This window comes from Nerophis ophidion, linkage group LG16 (assembly GCF_033978795.1).
Source record: "Nerophis ophidion isolate RoL-2023_Sa linkage group LG16, RoL_Noph_v1.0, whole genome shotgun sequence".
Lineage (NCBI taxonomy): Eukaryota > Metazoa > Chordata > Actinopteri > Syngnathiformes > Syngnathidae > Nerophis > Nerophis ophidion.
In genome coordinates this window covers 13951936-13972975 of record NC_084626.1, presented here as the reverse complement: position 1 = coordinate 13972975, position 21040 = coordinate 13951936, and the positions used below count along the sequence as shown (strand labels likewise).

Below are 21040 nucleotides of genomic sequence, written 5' to 3'. Positions count from 1 at the left end.
AAAGACTAAAAAAATGAGACCCGTTGCTTCCCTGCTTAGCATTCAGCATCAAGGGTTGGAATTGGTTGGTTAAATCACCAAAATGATTCCCGAGCGCGGCCACCCCTGCTGCTCACTGCTCTCCTCACTTCCGAGTGGGCGGAACAAGGGGATGGGTCAAAAGCAGAGAGTAATTTCACCCCAACTATTGTGTGTGTGACTATCAGTGGTACTTTAACTTTTAATAAACTCTAAGGTCATTGGTACAATTCACAATTACTCTTAGTCCAGTGCTAAATAATCATGACACTTTAATATTCTGCTGTTGGAAACGAATAATAAAAAAGGATTATGTTGAAAGATAATTTCTTAGTGGATAACATGACACTCATCTCTGAGATTTTTGTTAAAGTTCAAACTGTTTTTAACAAAGTTTTAGCAGGACCTTTTGAGACCATGGTCTTTAGAATCCTCAAAAAGAAAGATGTGTTTTTTCAGACTATGAATAAGTGCAACAAAATATTTGGGAGAGCTATTGTTTTAGAGTATCTTAAAATTCTTTGTTGTGATTTATGGCTGTAACTCGTGAGGCGTAAGAATGGGAGTGTGACAAGGTGGCTTGGGCAAACTACCTTTTATTGATTCTGGAAGTGAACAAACAAGATAATCATATTATATGTTTCTGTTGATACACAGCGCTGACCAACCATCTGCTTATTCTTCTGCTTCCTTGGTCTGCAATGACAGGGAAGAAAAATACACAGGTCAGATTATCACATTTTTATTTTGACAAAACACCATCCTCACTATCGTACCTTTACAAGTTCCCGGCTTCTGACCCTCAGCTTGTTGACCTGGGACTCTGCGATGTCAGCACGCTCCTGAGCCTCCTCCATCTCATGCTGCACCTTCCTGTACCTGGTCAGGTGAGTGTTGGCTTGCTCCTCCTGTATTGGAAGCCACAGTGCAGTCAGTCATCTGCTGACTTGCATGATTTGCAAATTTCATTGAAATCCTCTCTAATACTTACAGACTCCTCAGACTGCCTCTTGTAGGCCTTAACCTTCAACTGGAGCTTGTCCACCAGATCCTGAAGTCTGGTATTATTTTTCCTGTCCTCCTCAGCCTGGTGTAAAACACATCTAATATAAAACCATTCTTTTTTCTAAATAATATTTGCATTTTTTTTGGTGCTGTTTATGTTACCTGGTAGGAGAGCTCCTTAACTCTTCTCTCATATTTGCGCACTCCCTTGATGGCCTCAGCGCCACGCCTCTGCTCGGCATCGACCTCATTCTCCAATTCACGAATCTTTGCGTGAGCGAAAACATTTTTTAATCTCGTTAAAGAAAAAACCTCAAGGCCGGAATTGTTTTATTCATCATGAAAACCTACCCTAGTCTCCAGTTTCTGGATCTGCTTCTTTCCTCCCTTCAAGGCCAGAGTCTCAGCCTCATCCAGGCGGTGCTGCAGATCTTTGACTGTCACCTCCAGGTTCTTCTTCATCCTCTCCAAATGAGCGCTGGTGTCCTGCTCCTTCTTCAGCTCCTCTGCCATCATGGCAGCCTGCAAGACAAAAGCCATGAGTGTGAAAATAGCCTTTGGGATTAATGACAGTATGAGGTAGGACTCACATCAGTGATGGCCTTCTTGGCCTTTTCTTCAGCGTTTCTTGCTTCCTGCACAGAATCCTCTACTTCACCCTGGATCTGGACGAGGTCAGCCTCCAGCTTCTTCTTGGTGTTGATAAGGCTGGTGTTCTAAATACGATGTAATGGCAAAACAGTCAGTTTACGGGGCCTTTCCTTGTTTGCACGTTGGCTGTAGTACCTGAGAGTGCAGCAGTGTCACACGCTCACTGGCATCAATCAGCTCAGCTTCAGCCACTTTGCGGCTTCTTTCTGTCTGCTCCAGAGAAGATCTCAGCTCCTCAATCTCGGCGAGCATCAGGGTGTTTCTGCGCTCCACCATGGCAACCTGCTCTCTCATTTCTTCCTGACCTCTTAGAGCGTCGTCAAGGTGCAGTTGAGCATCCTAAATGAGTCCATAGATAAACATCACGAATTCTGTCTTGTCTACTTTTGAAAAGAAAAAGGATGTCAGTACCTTGAGTTGTCCCTGAACGTTCCTCAGTTGTTTCTGGGCTTCAGCTGCCTGTCGGTTGGCATGGCTGAGCTGAATCTCCATCTCATTCAGGTCTCCCTCCATCTTCTTCTTAATTCTCAGGGCATCGTTCCTGCTCCTGATCTCTGCATCCAAAGTGCTCTGCATGGACTCGATCACGCGCTGACTGTTCCTCTTGATTTGCTCCATCTCCTCGTCCTTCTCCGCGAGCTTCCTGTCCACCTCACTCTTGACCTGGGTCAGTTCAAGCTGAACGCGAAGAATCTTCGACTCCTCGTGCTCCAGGGCGGCCTTGAGAAACACAGGCGAGTAAGGACTTTTTTGTCACGTGTCTCCTGAAATCTTTGCTATCATGCTTGATACTCATGTGGAAACAAACCTCTGCCTCCTCAAGGGAAGTCTGAAGTTCAGACTTCTCGATTTCCACAATCTTTTTGCTTTTCTCCAATTCATGGATGGTCTTTCCAGTCTGACTGATTTGCTCAGTTAAGTCCGAGACCTCCTCTGTAATAAAACATTTCAGGGGTTGAAATATGCATTCGGCTCTGTGGCTGTTAAAGATTCTGCTGGACTTCAAATAATATTACAAAGGATGCTAAATATTGCTCCTTCAAATGACTGTGACTTTGTAAAGAGTCCACAAGGTGGCTCATACTCCTAACCTTATCAAGTGTGCCATATAGAACTAGAACACTAATAATATATAATGTGATGGCACATTTATTGACTGGTAAGCAATGTTTCTGCCTACGTTGCAGGTTCTTGTTCTCCCTCTTCAGGGTCTCCAGGTGGTCCAGAGCCTCTTCATAGGAGTTCTTCATCTTAAACATCTCAGTGCTGAGTGAGCGGGCCTCCTTCAGAGCGCCTTCCAGTTCTGCCTGGCTCTCCTCATACTTCTGCTTCCACTCAGCAAGAACCTGAACACATCAGAAAGACATTCAGAGTCATAACTTCATTTGGCAGTGCCAAATATACGCCCATGTTTGAAGCTGACCTTGTCAAAGTTCCTCTGCTTCTTGTCAAGGGATGCAGCCAGAGCGTTGGCTCTCTCCACGTCGATCATCAGATCTTCCACTTCACTGTGGAGTCTCTGCTTGGTCTTTTCCAGTGAAGCACACTTGGCGTTCACTGCCTCAATGCTTTCCTCTGCATCCTGGAGACGCTGGGCAAGCTTTTTCCTGTGAAGAGCTTAGTTTAGTATATGTTGTAAGAACACAGATGAAGCCATCAAGCCTTACTTTGCCTCCTCAAGCTCCTCAGTGCGCTGAATGGCGTCAGTCTCATATTTGGTTCTCCACTGAGCAACCTCGCTGTTGGCCTTGGACAGTGCTCGTTGCAGCTCAGCCTTGGCCTCTTGTTCCTCCTCATACTGCTCTCTGAGCAAGTCACAGTCATGACGGGAGGACTGGACGGCGTGGGCCAGGGCGTTCTTGGACTTTGAAAGAAGACCATTTGGTTGTCACTTTACTGAAATTCAGCGATAAATTTTGCTTTAAAAATGTTGACATACTTTAACTTCCTCCTCAAGGTGCCTCTTAAACTCATCAATCTGTTGGATGTTAGCCTGCTTGCTCCTGGTCAGTTGAGAGATCAAGGCCTCTTTTTCCTCCAGCTGGCGACTGATTTCACCTGAAAAGACAAAAATAGTTTGATTCATATCCTTGAAGAAAACATGCTTAAGCATACTAGGAAAGTTGCTTCTCACCATGTTCTGTTTGCAATCGTGCTCTATGGAGGCCGACATCATTGAGCTGTCGCACATGTTCTTCATTTTTGGACTTAAATTCACTCAGTTGATCCTCAAGTGTGCGGCACATTTTCTCCAGATTAGTCTGATGACATTTAACCGGGAAAATGTCAATTTGAGGCATCATTACCCATCAAATATTAGTACAACATAAGTACTTGACTATGTTGCCCATCAGCAGTTTGGCTTCACCTTTGACTTGGAGATGTTCTCCATGTTGCTGCTGAGGTCGTCAATCTCCATCTTGTATTCACTCTTCTCCTTCTCCAGCTTCTGCTTGACACGCTGAAGGTTGTCAATCTGCTCGCCAAGTTCTGCCACGCTGTCAGCCTGCTTCTTGCGGAGAGCTGCAGCGGTGGATTCGTGCTGCAGGGTGGACTCTTCCAGGTCACGACGCATCTTCTGGAACTCGGCCTCACGCTTCTTGTTCATCTCGATCTGAACAGCGGTGGCCCCACCGGCCTCTTCGAGACGCTCGCTGATCTCTTCGAGTTCCCTGGAGAGATCAGACCTCTGCTTCTCAACCTTGGCGCGAGCGGCACGTTCAGCTTCAATCTCCTCCTCCAGCTCCTCAATACGAGCCTGTTATTTGCGGGTAGCAGAGAATGAACAGGACGTGGATTGATGTCAGAATACTTAGGTGACTGTCTGTGAACCAACCTGAAGTTCTTTGATCTTCTTCTGATGCTGAGCACTCAATGACTGTTCATCCTCAATCCTGCTGAGGAGCTGACTCGACTCAAAGTCCTTCCTGTGTAAAGATACAACTAGATTAGTCATTTTGAACTAGATATAAAAAAGGTTAAAGGGTCATAATCAGTTGCTTTCACTCTTTATTTGTTCTATTTAACCCCTAGATTCACATACTTCTTGATTTTCTCATCAGACTGCTGCTTGTCGTTCTCGAGATCCATGATGGTTTCATGAGCCAACTTCAGATCGCCTTCCAGCTTCCTCTTTGATCGTTCAAGATCCATGCGAAGTTTCTTTTCTTGCTCCAGGGATCCTTCAAGCTGTTTTCAACAATGATGAGTATTGTTACTTTTAGTATAGTATTCTAGGTAAGTACATGTACGGTCTGTCACAACGTACATCATCCACTTGCTGTTCCAGCTTGATCTTGGCCTTGGTCAGAGTGTTGACTTTGTCTTCCTCTGCTTGCAGATCATCCAGGGTCTGCTGATGGGCCTCTTGGAGGGCTTTCTTCTCTTTGGACAACTTGGCGATGCTCTCATCAAGAGTGGCCATCTCCTCTGTCAGATTTTTGACCTGCGCGCAAGGAAGATCATTAAAGTGAACACAGTGTTTTGAATCCATGGTTAGGTCTCAAATAGTTGCGAATCTTTTCACCTTGTTCTCAGTGGCATGTTTCTCCTTCTCTACTTTAGCCAGAGTAAGCTCCATGTCATCGATGTCTTTCTTCAGTTCAGAGCACTCATCCTCCAGCTTCCTCTTCTTCGCCGTCAGCTCACCATTCACCTCCTCCTCATCCTCCAGCCTCTCACATGCCTCCTTGACTTTTGCCTCCAGCTGAATTTTGGCTTTGATGAGCCCCTCACACCTTTCCTCAGAATCAGCAAGGGTTTCACTGTCCTGTAGTTACAGAACAATGATATACAATCAATACAAATAAATAGAGAGTAATGTTTTATTTAAAAAAAAATGTTTTACTTACAGACTGAATCTGCAGCTGCAAGTCATTCTTCTCCTGCAGAATAGACACCATCTTCTCCTCTAGTTCCTTCTTCTTGGCTAAAGCCTTGCTGAGATCCTCCTTGGTTTTCTCAAAGTCTTCTTTCATGTTAGCCATCTCTTTTTCAGTCTCTGCACTCTTCAGCAGAGGCTTGATCTTGAAGTACAGCTTCATCCATGGCCATGATTTGACATTTGTGAATGAGCGGATGTTGTACTGGATGGAGTAAATGGCCTCCCTGAAAACACCAGACAATAAATGGAAACATATTTTTAATGTATCCAGGCTAATCTCAGTCCTAATATCTTGTACCTCCTCTCCATCATTTTGACAAATTCCTTCCTCATGACGTAACCTCTGCAGAGAGCCTGAGTCATGGTCACGAGGATAGCCAGTTTTTCATCTCGCATTTCCTCCAGAGTACCCAGCAGGCCGGCTTTGAAGAACACCTGAAGAATAGTCATTGTGCAGGAAATAAGGTTGAGGTTTCATTCACGCAGCAATTCCAGCCCAAAAAATTACCTTTGTGTGTCCAAACTTGTACTGGCTCTGGTCAACATCAATGGAGCCCAAGAGTTTCTCTGAAGCCTTCTTGTTGTCAATGAATTGTCCCTCAGGAATGACACTGGCATTCAATACTTTGTATCTAACAGAACAGATGTTGATTAGTAATTGCTGACATGAATGTGTAAGAATTGTGTTGCCAAAGTCATTACCTCTGCTTGAAGTCACCATAGAGGATTCTGCTGGGAAATCCCTTCCTGCAAATCCTGATGCCCTCCAGCACACCGTTACATCTCAGCTGGTGAATGACCAAGAAGTTCTCCATCAGACCTGAAAAGAAATTATATTCAATTGGAAATGTGAAGCTGTATTACGATATATATTTTTGTTATCATGGTCCTTATATAGTATATCATATTGAGAGGTACAAAACATTAGAGTACATAGTGTTAAGAGTTAGTACCTGGGGTCTTGGATTCGTTTGGAATCAAACAACGCACAAAATGAGGATGGGTGCTTCTTAAGTTGGTCATCAGCTTGCCTAAATTCTCCTGAAAAATGGAAAAGAAAATGTAGTTACAATCAAATGACATTAAGTGATTGTAGTGATGCTTACCCTGAAAAGAGCAGACACAGTCTGAAATGAGCCACCCTTCTTCTTGCCAGCCTTTTTGCCGCCACCCTCTGCTGTAATGTTTTTCAAGATGGTACGTTTTAATTTGAGGCTTCATCTCTGACACCAGTTTCATACAAGTCAACTAGCGCACTGTAAAAAGGAGTGAGAATCCATTTAAATATGACCTCACCTTCAGGTCCGCCATGTGCGGCGTAGAGGAGGGCTAGCAGCTTGACTGAGGATTTCTGGTAGAGCTGCACAACTGAGTCGTTCAGGGGGTCCTTGTTCTTGTCCAGCCAGCCATTGACATTGTAGTCAACAGTACCAGCGTAGTGAACAAGGGCAAAGTGAGCCTCAGCTTTGCCTTTGGCTGGCTTTGGCTTCTGGAAGGGGGCACTTTTGCCAAGATGTTGGTCATATAGTTTGTTCTTGAAGGTTGTGTCTGAAGCCTTGGGGAACATGCACTCCTCTTCAAGGATGGAGAAGATGCCCATTGGCTGTAATGACATGTTAGCATTATGTTGTTTATTTTCTTATCTACAATAATACAAGTTGTCTTATATACCTTCTCAATAAGCTCAATGCAGGCAGCCAAGTCCATGCCAAAGTCAATGAACTCCCATTCGATTCCTTCTTTCTTGTACTCTTCTTGCTCCAGGACAAACATGTGGTGGTTGAAAAACTGTTGCAGTTTCTCATTGGTGAAGTTGATGCAGAGCTGCTCCAAGCTGTTGAACTGGCAAATAAAGAAAATGTTGGATATACACTTGTCCATACCTTTATTTTAAACTATTGTACTAATCTTTTCTGATGTGTACAACAAGTGAAGCGTGCTTACGTCAAAAATCTCAAATCCAGCAATATCCAGCACACCAATGTAGAAGCTTCGGGACTGCTTGGTGTCCAGCATCTCATTGATCCTGACCACCATCCACAAGAACATTTTCTCATAGACTGATTTGCTGAGAGCCATGACAGAATTGTGAACCTTAAATGATAAGGAGTGCAAACATGAATAAATGTGATAATTTTTATCGGATGTGTTATTTCAAGTGTATTTTTAAAGATTTTGGTCAACATCACATACCTGTGCCACAGTCTGGCCTTTTGTCACAAATTCATTCCCAACTTTCACTCTGGGATAGCACAGGGCTTTGAGCAAGTCGGCAGAGTTCAGACCCAGGAGGTAAGCGATTTTATCAGCCACTAAGAGTGAAAGACAGTAATATTTTCAAATCATGTTCATGAAAAGACCGTGTAGAGATTGTACTTCTTTTAAAAGGCTTGAAATTCATACCCTCTGTGCCATCAGGCTCAGCCTGCTCCTCTCTTTGCTTCTGCTTGAACTTCATGTTGCCATGATGCATCACAGCTCCAGTTAGCTTAAAGATGGCATGCTTTTCTTCCCCGGTGAATCCCAGGATGTCAATGGCAGTCTGCAATGCACAACATGTAGTATTTAAAATTCAAACACAAGCTGCAATACCTCTCAGAGTAGTTTTGCATCACTTTCTGATAAATGTGGAGTGGAAATTATTCAACAGTGATTGTGGTCTACTAATAATTTCATATGAGAATAATCGGACATTTTTTCAAAATTGTAATTCTTGTGTTCTAATCGATGTTAACAAAGGTTCCTTCAGTAAATGTAGTTTTCTAATGCTTCTTAATACAATTTAATAGAACAAATAAAACTACAGAGCATTTGTGCTATTTCTTTTATTTATTAAAGAAGTGCATGCGCGTATTCTTCTCCATGAAGCAGTTGTCATTTTTATTTTAATTGTAAAAGTCTGCCAGCCGCAATGCGAGCTATTGTTTTTCACCAAGTTGCCGCCCACCGGAGCTGTGCTTCATTGCATAAAGATAATAGCGTCGAGCACCTACTCGCTCATGTATGCTCTTTATGGTGGAGGAGAGAAACTGCGCCCCTTTCTGTTTGATGACACTGTATTTTTTTTTGCCAAATTAGCAATAATGTTGATGTGACACTTACAATAAATACATTACACTAAATCATGATCTAAATGTTTCTGCAAACCAAACATTATGTAGCGGACGTGTTGACAGAAACAGCCCTTTGCTCAATTGCCAATAAACAGAGAAGAAATCTTCCTGGCGGCCTCATCATAGGTTTTTACCCTGTATTCAGTTAAGTGCTGTGCACTCAGTAATAGGCACAATGTGCTAAGAGGGTAAACTTGCCTGCACACTTAAGTAGAGATTAAATTCATCATCTCAGGTTTTTGATTGAAGGATTAAGCAAATTCAGCCATTTGTACTTAAGAAAATGTTAAAAAAGAAAAAAAAAGATTGGAATCATACAGAAAAGACATTTCTAACACAGCTCAATTAAGAAATATTATTTATTTATTTATGTTTCTATTAATTTTTTATTTTATTGCCCTAAATATAAATATAACCTTCCCACAGAGCTAATGCACCGGATTGTTGAAGATAAACCTTAAAAAACACAAATGTGATGTAGGAATAAACTGAACTGTAATACTCACATCAGTTGCGATGAATTCTTCAATGTCATCGATACTCTTCACAGTGATTTCACCTTGACTGATCATTGGGAAGTCATATGGATTTTTGGTGATCAGGAGTGCCTCTGCAAGAGTTGTGTATGTTAGCATATAACATGTATGCAGGAATAGGCTCAACACTTTTACTTGTAATATCAAAACTATGGAGTATTCCCCACCAATTAGGTCAGGTTTGTGGCCTGTCATGAGCTGGTAGAAGATGTGGTAGCTCCTCTCAGCAGACAGCTGGAAAGTGACACGGGACTTCTCCAGAAGATCTGTATGGATTATGTGGAAGAAGAGAATCATTCTCTGAAGCACATAAATCAACTTAATACCACAGAAGAAAGCTTACATGTTTCGATATCAGCTGAAGCCAGCTTTCCAGTGGTTCCAAAGTGAATTCTAATGAATTTACCCTATGAAGAAGCACATTCAAATTATATGGCTAGTCAGTTAGAATTGTTTTATCATTAGGAATGGGTACTGTTAACATTTTAACCTATACCAGTGGTGAATCGGTACTTTTAAAACAGTGCTTGAACCGGTATTTACAAAACGGACAACAGACACATTTTGATTAAAAAAAAAACAATGTTTGTTTAATTCAACAGAATTTTGTGACACAGAATTTGAACAGAATAATTATGTGAAAAATGTATATTGTAGCAAAAGCAGCAGTAATACAACACACAGAGAATGTGCTTGTATTGTAATATCACTGTTCAGAATTCTGAGGTTTGTCAATGCACTTTACTTGCCATAATGGTAATGGGCGGATAATGAGGAAGTGATGTGTTGCTGGTGTGCAGAGTGCTATTGTGAAATGTGTGTGCAGTGTTCAAACTGAAAAGTGATATTGGCCTGTTACGGTTGGCAATAAAGTTTTTTAAAAAGTATTAGACGCACATGTGCCTCTTATAATGATATTAGGCTGATATCAGCAAAAAGCTACTATCGAATTACCGGCTAGCATCTAAAATCGCAGATAAAGCAGTCCGGCCTCAAGTTTGCATGTGAAAAGTTGGACAGCCAGTTACATCAAAATGTCCTCTAATAAGCTTACAAGGTTGGTATTTTCTTCTATTTTATTCAAGTCATTTACAAAAGGTAAAGCCTATAGCCCATGCTTTAGGCCTCCAGGAGCCAACAGCTACACAAGTTAAGCACACAAGCTAGATATACGTAATAAATGGATTTATTTTAACAAGATTTGACCTTTGTCAATATAAACAAGTATCAGATCATTATAATTGCATCATACTAAAAGATACAAAGTATCCAGGGAAGAAATGTATTAGAAAGTATCCAGTAACAAACATGTCTGCATGATTCAACCTACTCTAACATGAACTAAGTTTATAAAAATGAAATGATACATTATTGAGGCCACTAGGAGTCGCCATGAAACCAATTACCACTCCAATTCAACTTAGAGACAACATACGTCCATTCCAAACAGTTAATAATAAATAAGTTAGTATTTTTCCATGAGTATGCCACTTGATCAAGCCATTTCTAACATTCCAAAATACAAAATAATACAAGTATTTATGTTTCATGCTGATATTGTAAATGAGAAATATTGGTATCGGCTAATACGCAAGGCTCCTATATCAATATTGTACTGGAAGTCAAAAAGTTGTTTTGGCAGTCCCCCACTACATTATTTGCACAATATTACATTCCATCATTGCACATAGCTGAGCCAACATTAATCTATTTTTTTTTTTTTTGTTGATCTGGTTAATAATTGGTACCCATGACAATCGGCTAAGATATCAGTAAAAGAAAAAAAGAAAAAAACTTACAAATCGTGAAGAATTGTCATTCCTCACAGTCTTGGCGTTACCATAAGCTTCCAGCAATGGATTAGCTGCAATGATTTGATCCTCCAGTGAACCCTGGAGAAGAAGTCACACAAAATTCGTATTTCCGTCTGATTGCATTTGTCATAGTAACTTTTATTCAGACACTCTTTACCTGCATTTTGCTGGCAGCTTGCTCCGTTTTCTTTCCTCCAGCCACTGCGATTGTCGCAAAGTACTGGATGACACGTTTGGTGTTCACAGTCTTTCCTGCACCGGATTCTCCACTGGTGTATACAATGTAGGCACAGGCAATTTAGGATTGTTACAGTGGTTGCAATATAGACAAACGTGTACAATTGTATGCACTTACGTAATCAGGATGGACTGGTTTTCTTTATCTGTAAATATCAAAAAGGTTTACAACAGTTTATACAGCTGCTATGTTCATTGACCCCAAAATAACAATTCAACATTGCACCCCGAAAGGGAATAAGCGGTAGAAAATGGATGGAAATGGATAACATGGATCGATACCTTGGAGCATGAACTGATAGGCGTTGTCAGAGATGGAGAAGATGTGGGGTGGAGCCTCAATCCTCTTTTTGCCTCTGTATCCCGAAACGACCTTTGCGTCGTACACTGGGAGCCACTTGTAAGGGTTCACAGTGACGCAGAACAACCCAGAGTAGGTCTGGAAAAGCACGCGGTATGTTAGATGACAGAAGTTAAACACTTGTGTCTTTTTTGAGCAGGACTCACGTAGATCATCCATGCTGCATAGCGCTCTTTGAGGTTATACAGCACAGAAGGCTCGCTGAGGTGGGTCATCATGGCCATGTCCTCAATCTTGTCATACTTTGGTGGATTCATGGGGAAGATTTCGTCCTCCTTGACTGTCAGAGTCTGATATAGAAATACAACATTAACGCAACTGTATTAGTTGGCTTTTACTGTGCTGTACGCTTAGCTTTTTAAATATTAGCACGGTTCTACTAAATGAAAAAAATTAGTAACACAGAATTTTTTTGTGTGGCACAAAACGTTTTTTGTAGCAATAAGAAATCCTAAATATCACAATTTCATTATTAACACTCAAACATGGTACACATGCGCACTCATACATATAAACACAATGCCATCATAATTGACCTTTAAGAATGGTGTTTTTATAGGTACACATTATTATAGGACATGAAAATTACGTTATTCGTTACTTTACCAAAAAGTAATTGAATGACTAATTACTAAATTACTCTTTAATAAATGTAATTAATTACGAGGTTATGCAAATAATTCGTAAATATTCAAATATCAATACTTTGGTGGATTCATGGGGAAGATTTCATCCTCCTTGACTGTTAAACTCTGACATAAAAATACAACATTAACACAACTGTATTAGTGGGCTTTTACAGTGCTGGTGCGCTTAGCTTTTTAACTAGTAGAACCGGTGCTACTAAATGAAAAAAAAATGTAATTCTCCTTGACTGTAATAGACAATAGGGCGGGTACATTTTTAATTTTAACAGAGACAACTTTTAAGTAAATATGTCACAGGTAGTAACGCATTATCATGTGCGATTAATCATAGAAATATTGCATTAATCATGTATAAACGCAGATTAATAACGCAATTTATTTTGTGTGCCCCTTTAACCCAACACCGTGTGGTGATTAGGATAAGATGGGATAGAATAAGATAGACTTTTGTTTATCCCACAATGGAGAAATTATGTTGTTGCAATATAGAATCTAAAAGTCCACAAAAAACTATTAAAAGTAGCGCAAACGTCACAAAAGTGCTTCCCCTCGTTGCTCAGTCCAGAAAGGGTTTAAACCAAAAGGCAAAAACACCTGAAAATGAGAGGGAAGCATGAAAGAACACAAAGGAGGACATAAAGCGCACAGAGCTCACTGCCACTTCAGCTAGCTGTACATAAAGCTACAAAAGTAAAATATTTCCAAAAAATAGTAATAAATAATATATATTGTGCATACATAATTGTTCCATGCTTAGACAAATAATAAAACAGAAACACAATCTTAACATGGCGAAGGTTAGGACGAGACCCAATAAAGCAACCAGGTGAGCCGACACCGTCTTAGGCTGCCCACTAGCTCTCTACGTGGCTGAGTGAGTATCCGTCCGTGTGATTAATCAGATTTTTCTAAAAAATCATTTAACTGCACTACTTTTAAGCAAAGTGTTACCCAATATAAAGTGATTTTACAATAATGAAGCATCTTTGTTTTATTTGTATTTGAGTCAGGTGTTGGACTGTAGATTAGAAATCCCATAATTGATTAGCCTCTTTACTACTATTCCTCGAAATCATACGATATCACTCTTACCTTTGCTCCAACGAGCGTTTCCACGGTGGCTTTACCACCTTCCTTCTTTATCAGTTTGCCCTTGAGGTACATCTCGGCGGGCTCAGTCACGAAGTACGCGGTCTTTGCGTCAAAAGGAGTGTTTTGAGCCTCGATTCTCTCTCGCTCTGGCTTCCGCAGGTAAATGGCCGCCGGGCCAAAACACTCCATTTCTGGATCACCCATGATGACTCTTTACTACAGGCAAAAAACAGAAAAAAACTTTTCATAACAATTTGTTTGTATTAACTCAGGAGTAAAGATAGATTGCATCTTTTATTTTTGCAGGACACCTAGATAAGCCTTGGCTTAACTAAATAGGAAATATTTCATAGCATATTATTAGTAATTCGATAATGACATTACCTTTGAGGACAACAGCTATGCAGGAATTCAGGACAGCTCAAGGCAGGCCGTAGACTAAAAATAAATACAACAACAAGTACACAGTAAGGCTCACATACCCTTTTTTCATGTTACTTAGGTGGATGAAAATGCAAATGCCCACTATTTAAAGTATTGGAACTTTAATAAATATTTAATCCTTCTCCGCTTAACTGAATTAGGGTTTTGGCACAAATGAACCATTTTTACACAGCCTCTTCAACCATAATGATGGAGCTTAGCTTCTGAGCAACCTACCTTTGATGGGTGTCTGTCCCAGATGGATGCTTGCTCTGCCTTTTTATACATTGTGATCTGATCCCATTGCTTGTATCTTGCTCTATTTGGGCATGTTGCTTGCCTTGCTACTTGAGGAGTAGTTCTTGAATCTTGCTTGCATATGAAATACTAGATATATATCTTTCTTGTTGGCTCCCTAAGAGGGTTTGGATTTATCTCAAGAGATGCAACTCTTTGCAGAAACAGTACTGTGGTGTTGTCTTTTTTTGTCTTGTTCAGATGAGCCGACAATGTAACACATAGCACTTGTTAATTGAAAATAGATGCAAATGGTGTACAAAAGTGGTTCCCAAGCTTTTTTCACCAAATACCTGGCTCTCCAAGAGCCAGCATAATGACCAATATTAAAATACAGTAGGGTAGTAGGCCTGAGTATTCATTAAAAAAAGGCAGATGTTTTATTTAACAAATATATTTATTATTTTTGGTCACTGTAACATTACACACTACTTGAAGAGTAACACTGTGTTTGAATATAGGAAAATAAAACACTGTACTTCAATGACATTTTTTTTTTTTTTTGCGCCCCACCAGATTGAGCCCCTGTGGAACATGTACCACAGTTTGAGAATCCCTGCTGTACAAGATGTAAAATTAGCATAGTTGGGGGGAGGTGTTGTATCTGCATGAATATATGCTCCTGAGAACCACCCCGGTCTGCAGTGTGTTCCTTTTGTCAGAGTTACACATTTTGGAGAAAATAAAAGCCCTGTTTTGCAAAACACAAATGTATGGCTCTCGGGAGGCTATGTATGAAGCATGTTCAGCTTTTACTTAAGGCTAAGTTAGCAGTTGCAGACAGGCCAAAGGCGTGAGCGATGCCTCTGTATAATACTAAAATGGTACCTTGGTATGCATCGGAGGAGTTTATAAGTATCACTGCTATACTGTTTCAGAATCCGTACAAGTCAGAAATAATTAAAAAAAAATGAAGTCAGGACCGTTGAGCTTTACGGAAAGGGGGAGATAGCCAAGGGATTATTTCTCACAACAGTGCCAGCAGCTATTCTTGTTTCTTCTTCTTCTGATAGACGATCCCTAAATGTGTCTCTCTGAGTGATGCTGTACAGCTGCACAGCTGCACTTTCTTGAAGAGAGGGGCGTTTTGTGCGTTTCTGTCTTCATGACACACGTCTGATGAGAGAGGCAAGGCCGACACAGGTGGCACAAGTAAGCCAAGGGTTTTTGCCAAGAATGTGGCACACGGCCAGCACAATTGAGAAGTGCTTGCACACACTAGGGACCGATGCCATTGGAAAGCAGATCAACTTACAGCAGTGAAAAAGAAGAGGAAATTCTAAAGGGGTTACCCAGAAGATAACCTGAGCTTCTGTCTCCAATAAATGTGTCACACGATAGCCACTCTGAAATCTTGCGTCTTATTAGGGCAAAACTCAAATATAGCAGCAGGCCGGTGTTGATGTCCAAGCCAGAGCCTCATGCCCAGAAGGCTTATTGTGTTTTTATGTCCTTTTGATCTTCCTCTGACAGTTTCTTCATTTACAAGGAGCAACAACTGCATTAAGGAGAGCTAACCAAGGTGAGTGGTGACAAAGAACCCAAATTGTTTGGAGAGCACAGTATTTGGCATTTTCTAATGTTAAAGTCAAACGTGTAATGTTGTCTTGGCAGTGTTCTCAGTTAGCGTGGTCATCCAAAAGGAAGTTTATGCAAAGTTAATCTTAGAGCATGTGTGTAGCATTAATGTGCACTCTTTTGGATAGTTTTGAGTACAAATGTTATAAAAAGATACATAAAAAATAATAAACATACCAGACCGTTTGTTGCATTTGTAAAGTGTCCTTAACAAATGTTGATTATTTTTGCCATCAAAACTACCATACGTCACTAAAAAAAAATCATAATGAATGTGTCTATGTTCAAGAATAGGGCTGCCTTTGCTCAATTGGGGCACTAAACAGAATTTTATTTTGAGGCCACCCCATCACAATTTTTTTTATTTGTGTAAGATTGTCATACTTTTTTAAGCAAACTTAAATTTAATTCAAGGCATTATTTGGAAATAAACTATTCAATAATTATAAATTTTCTGCAAAATAACAAATTTAACAAATGAAACATAAACCTTTGACCGGTATTCAAACTAGCCTAGAACGCTGCCCATCATAGGGAACAATGGAAATACTTGGGGAAATTTGCCATTACACTCTTACCAGTGACGGTCTAGGAATACGTTTATGGTAAAATGTTATATGAAGCGCCCTGACATTCATTAATTGACATGTTACATGAACTCATTCATGCAAATTGGGGTCCCGTTTTGGACAGCGTGTGATTTATACATAGGGAGGGGCAGCCCTGTATAAGAATATATCATATTTTAAAGGAGTTTATTGTTAGATGTTGACCCTGGCTAGAGGATGCCCATCTTGCGGTGAAACCCTTGGGATTAGTGTGTGAAAAGACGGGAGCTTAAGGGGTGAGGAGGTGTGGTCTTGCTGGATACTTGGGAAGCTGCTGGCTTGATTTAGATGACAACTGGCCTCATAGTGTGACCAGCTTGTTTAAAATCACACACATTATCCTGTATGCATAGTCTGGCAATAGAAATATTTTTACTTTTTCGAAAGAATGAAACACACTCACAGGTTCTTTGGTTTGCCCTCTGTCACTTACTATAACTCTGTAAAAAAGGTTCTGTGAGTGTGTGTGGGAGACTTTTGGTTGCGGGTCAGTGGCATCTTTATAAACACCAGCGGGGCGTCAAGTGCAAACATGGTTCTAATGTTACCAGCTTCTGTTATCAAAATGCTGTGGTGCCACAACATAGCACCTTAACACTCAAGAGTGACTGTGTACTTACAGTAGCAGTCACACACATTCATTTATTGCCACTTAATACCTATTATATTCTAAGATTATTGGATCATGTACATTTTTCTTGTCTATTTTCATCCTAGTGAGGCCATGAAGGGCTGCTGGAGTCCATCCCGAAAAACCTTTTGGTCTGAAGACAGTGAGCTGTACAGTTTGATGTATATGATTTTCTTACTACATGCTGAATTTCTCAATAATTAAACATAAATATTTTTACATTTTGAGTCTTGACTCTATTTTCTAATTGTCAGCAGACATTTCATCATTATTTTTCCCCCAATACCGAAATGTTGAAATGTATTTCCTCTAGAATGCTCCGTGCCGTACTTAGCAGCACTTTATCTTAACATTGAGCCTTAAACTTCAACTTTACATATGCCAGGCCTGCTCAGGAAGTGGTGTCACTTAGAGCAGAGTCCACTATTTCAAATTTAAAAAATATGCCACTTCATTTAATTGCAAGGACATTATGTAATTGCTGTCATTAGTTAGTTGGCTTGCTAGCAACACAATTCAAAACATGAGTTTCAGTGAATGTCAGATAAGGAGCAACTAATTTTGGGACTGATCCATATTATTTGTAGTACACTACCTTAAGTTCATGCTTCTTTTTGTGTAAAGTCTAGCACCCCGCAAAGACAAAAGGTCATGTTATATATATATATACAGGGTTTCCCACACATTCATTTATTTGTGGCGGCCCGCCACGAAAGAATTACGGCCGCCACAAATAAAACAAATAAAAAATGTTTTTTTAATTTTTTTTATTTTTATTTTTTTTCGGCTTTTGACTCGCTTGACCACTCATAAAAGCAATGGGACTCTGTCTGTGAATGGAGCTTGTAGTTACATATTATATGAATATGTAAATATTATATAAATATGTATGTAAATATGTACATAAAGTGTCGTAATTTTATTCCAACTCCGCGTTCTTCTCGGTCATCGCCGCTGCCGCCACTGCCGCCGCCGCCACTGCCACCCCCCCTGCCGCCCGACCACACCACCACAAATAGATGCCTGACCTGTGGGAAACACTGATATATATATATATATATATATATATATATATATATATATATATATATATATATATATGTGTGTGTGTGAGTGTATATATGTATGTATTTATGTATGTATGTATGTATGTATGTATGTATGTATTTATTAGGGCTGTGAAAATTAACATTAGTAAGTTAACTCATGTGATTAATTCCAAAAATATATTGCATTAATGATGAGCACACTTAGATTAATCATGCAATTGGTTCTGACTATACCAGCTCTTTTACCTTAACCTCTATGCCAGGCCTGGTCAATTATTTTGACTCCGACGGCCAAATTTTGGTAAAAAACTTTGTCTAGGGGCCGCTATATTTATTTTTAGGAACACTAATACAAAATCTCACAATGTCTGATTGAATGCTAAAAAATGTTATGACAGACCATCTTAAAAAAGGAATTCAGCTTTACCTTTTTTTACTAGATGAGACACCGAGAATGTACATGAAAATAAAGAATGTGGGATATACAATATTAACTATGAACGATAAAATACTGAATATTGGCAACATATGACCGTCACACCCCTTCTCGATCAACATATTTTGCAATAAAGTGAGAATGCAACAAAAATGCAACTAACGCAGCGAAATATGAATGCGAGGGGTAACCCCCCCCCCCCCCCCCCCCATCTACAATCTGATATATTACTAAGCTTTAGAACTTTGTTGAAAAAATCTCCTTCCGCGTCTGTCCCTGACACCCGCGTTTTCAGGCTCGCTCTGGAAACAGTGGTAAAAATGCCCTCGTGCCAACCTTTTTGCAATGGGTTGCTGCCATCAAAATTTACAGTTAATGATTATTTGCAAAAAAATTTAAGTTTCTCAGTTCCAACATTAAGTATCCTGTCCCCGCAGTCCACTCAACTGAACACACGCTGAAAAAGACCTGCAAATCACCGCATTCTGCTCTTGGGTTTTGTAAGATTAATCCTATTTTTAGGCTCCAGCACCCCCCGCGACGCCAAACGGGACAAGCGGTAGAAAAATGAATGGATGGATGGAGCTCTGGAAACACTCTGTGGAAACTCTCCCCACCCACACTGCTTGGTGCCTCGTCTGAGCTGCTATGACTTAGATTACCATAGTAACTAATTAGATTACCATAGTAACCAATTAGATTACCATAGTAACTAATATGTCAGGCGAAAGCGCAGATTCCAACCATTGACATACTTTGTATAGTTCAAGACTTACAGTAATTTGAAAACATTACTACACATCATAATGGGGGCTACAGTTTCAATCTTATGGATCTAAAAAAATTGTTTGGGAATGTCCGGTGGGCCAGATTGAAACGTTTACAGGGCCGCATGCAGCCCTCAGGACCTAATTTGCCCAGATCTGTTCTATGCGGTCAGCGTTCAGATCAATGCATACGTCAGTATAAAATGAGTGAGGAGGGTGATACGGATCACCATCTGGATTCAAGGCGTTTTTTTTTCAAATGGGAGGTAGGCCCTGGCAGAGATCTGTGCTCTACCAAGTGCTCTTCCATTTTATAATTTACTCAGTGAACTGAAAACAATTACAGTAAGGTTGAATGAGTTAACATTCATCAAGCAAATTTTTACTTTTGCATATTATCAAATTTGTTTTTTTTGTAATTTTATACAAATACGGGGAGTGCCAGAGTTCCGCTACAGCAGGGATACTCAACTAAATTGTATTGGGAACAAATTGCAGAAAGTGAATGGCTGGACTCCCCCTCTTCACTATAATTCTTAATTGGAAAAATGCAGTGGACATTTGATTTTTGTCTATTAAATTTGTCAGAATTACAAAATCTATTTTATACCGCTTGTCCCTTTCGGGGTCGCGGGGGCTGCTGGAGCCTACCTCAGCTGCATTCGGGCGGTAGGCGGGGTACATACTGGACAAGTCGTCACCTTAGGGGGAAAATAGCCCTCTCAATACAACAGGAGCATTCTGCTGTTTTTAAGGACCTACTGCAAAAAAAGCTTGTCAAAGATCACCTATATGACGGCACTTTAGTGTTTTAGGAATCAGCTGCAAAAATGTTTTAGTCTCTGCTGCCAGTTGCACAGCCCTCCACTAGAGTATGTGTGTGCGTGTGTGAGGGAGTTATTTCTATGTCTGCGGAAGGAATGGAGCATAGTTTAGAAACAACAAAACCGGATCAAGCATAATTTGGTGCATGACTTTGGGAAGGAAATGGGATTTGGTCAATATTAAAGCAAACTGTCTAATGTCCAAAGCACTGTTACAGTATATTAATTACCGACAGTTAAATGACAAGTACATAGCTATTAGGAATACGTTACCTTGGAATAATGTTGTGAAGATAAACCTTCATATTTTCTGAAAATCTTCAACACCATCGCCTGTTTCATGTCCCCTTTTTGTCGTATTTCCTCGTAATAAATGAAAACATTTATTGTATACAAACGGTAAAATCTGCAAATATATGCATTCATTACATTAATTGCAAGGGAATAATAGCTGATTCTTGATTATTGATACAATATACACTCTCATCCAGTGTAACATATAGTACACCTGCACTATCACATGCGGTAGAAATGGATACATTGGTGGATGATAGAGCAAACTACAATCAAAAACAGCAGTTTTTTGTTGAATGAATATGATCAAAATTGAGCATTATAACAGTCTCTGGCTAACGTAACAGTATTCACCTTGTTTTGTAGCATCCCATGGAAAAGCTGATGAGAACCATGTTGTTGGGTCTCATGAAGTACAGACCGAGGAAGACACAATGTAGATAACCTGGTCCAAGAATAGGAAGCTTCAGACTGGCTATTTTTCCCATGGGGTCTTCAACAGCGAGTGCTGAAATACAACTGAAGAATGATTAACAGAAGCCCTCTATGAATTTGTAAACAATTGAAAGAGTACACTTGGGCATTGGTAAACTCTGGACACTATTTGCGTTAAGTCCTAATAAGACCGTAGGGTAAGACCCAGACATATAGAATATCAACATTTATTGCAACCTAATCGCAACACATGGGAATATTTGTACTGCCTTTTCGGTGTCATCTTTCTGTGGTAGAGAAAGCACAACAGCATAATGGACCATAATGGGATCTTAAATTAG

General features: G+C 40.1%; 1 protein-coding gene and 2 long non-coding RNA genes across 3 annotated transcripts in view; 1 reads left to right on the top strand and 2 right to left on the bottom strand.

The window, feature by feature from the left end:
* Positions 1–598: 598 nt before the first annotated feature.
* On the bottom strand, positions 599–13901 carry LOC133534972 (myosin heavy chain, fast skeletal muscle-like). Its single transcript, XM_061874340.1, has 40 exons — positions 13742–13901; positions 13358–13573; positions 11765–11908; positions 11540–11696; positions 11376–11403; positions 11178–11289; positions 11006–11098; positions 9550–9613; positions 9374–9472; positions 9177–9280; positions 7961–8099; positions 7751–7869; positions 7502–7651; positions 7229–7399; positions 6854–7160; positions 6664–6734; positions 6511–6598; positions 6260–6377; positions 6066–6189; positions 5856–5992; positions 5526–5781; positions 5201–5443; positions 4943–5119; positions 4718–4863; positions 4511–4601; positions 4043–4432; positions 3809–3935; positions 3614–3732; positions 3342–3538; positions 3098–3281; positions 2855–3020; positions 2483–2607; positions 2086–2394; positions 1810–2013; positions 1614–1739; positions 1375–1545; positions 1186–1290; positions 1010–1105; positions 795–926; positions 599–714 (listed from the first exon to the last, which is right to left on the bottom strand). The coding sequence occupies exons 2-40, from the start codon at positions 13559–13561 to the stop codon at positions 694–696; spliced, it is 5814 nt and encodes a 1937-aa protein (XP_061730324.1). The 5' UTR covers positions 13562–13573; positions 13742–13901; the 3' UTR covers positions 599–693.
* Positions 13902–14804: 903 nt separating this feature from the next.
* Positions 14805–17113, top strand: LOC133534981 (uncharacterized). Its single transcript, XR_009802115.1, has 2 exons — positions 14805–15599; positions 16981–17113. It is a non-coding gene; the product is annotated as an uncharacterized LOC133534981 (long non-coding RNA).
* A 3130-nt stretch (positions 17114–20243) lies between these two features.
* LOC133534982 (uncharacterized) overlaps positions 20244–21040 on the bottom strand; it is a 52775-nt gene continuing 51978 nt past the window's right edge. The window contains exons 2-3 of the long non-coding RNA XR_009802116.1: positions 20619–20772; positions 20244–20333 (exon numbers count right to left, since the gene is read on the bottom strand). This is a non-coding gene — a long non-coding RNA (uncharacterized LOC133534982). The remainder of the gene's footprint in view (positions 20334–20618; positions 20773–21040) is intronic.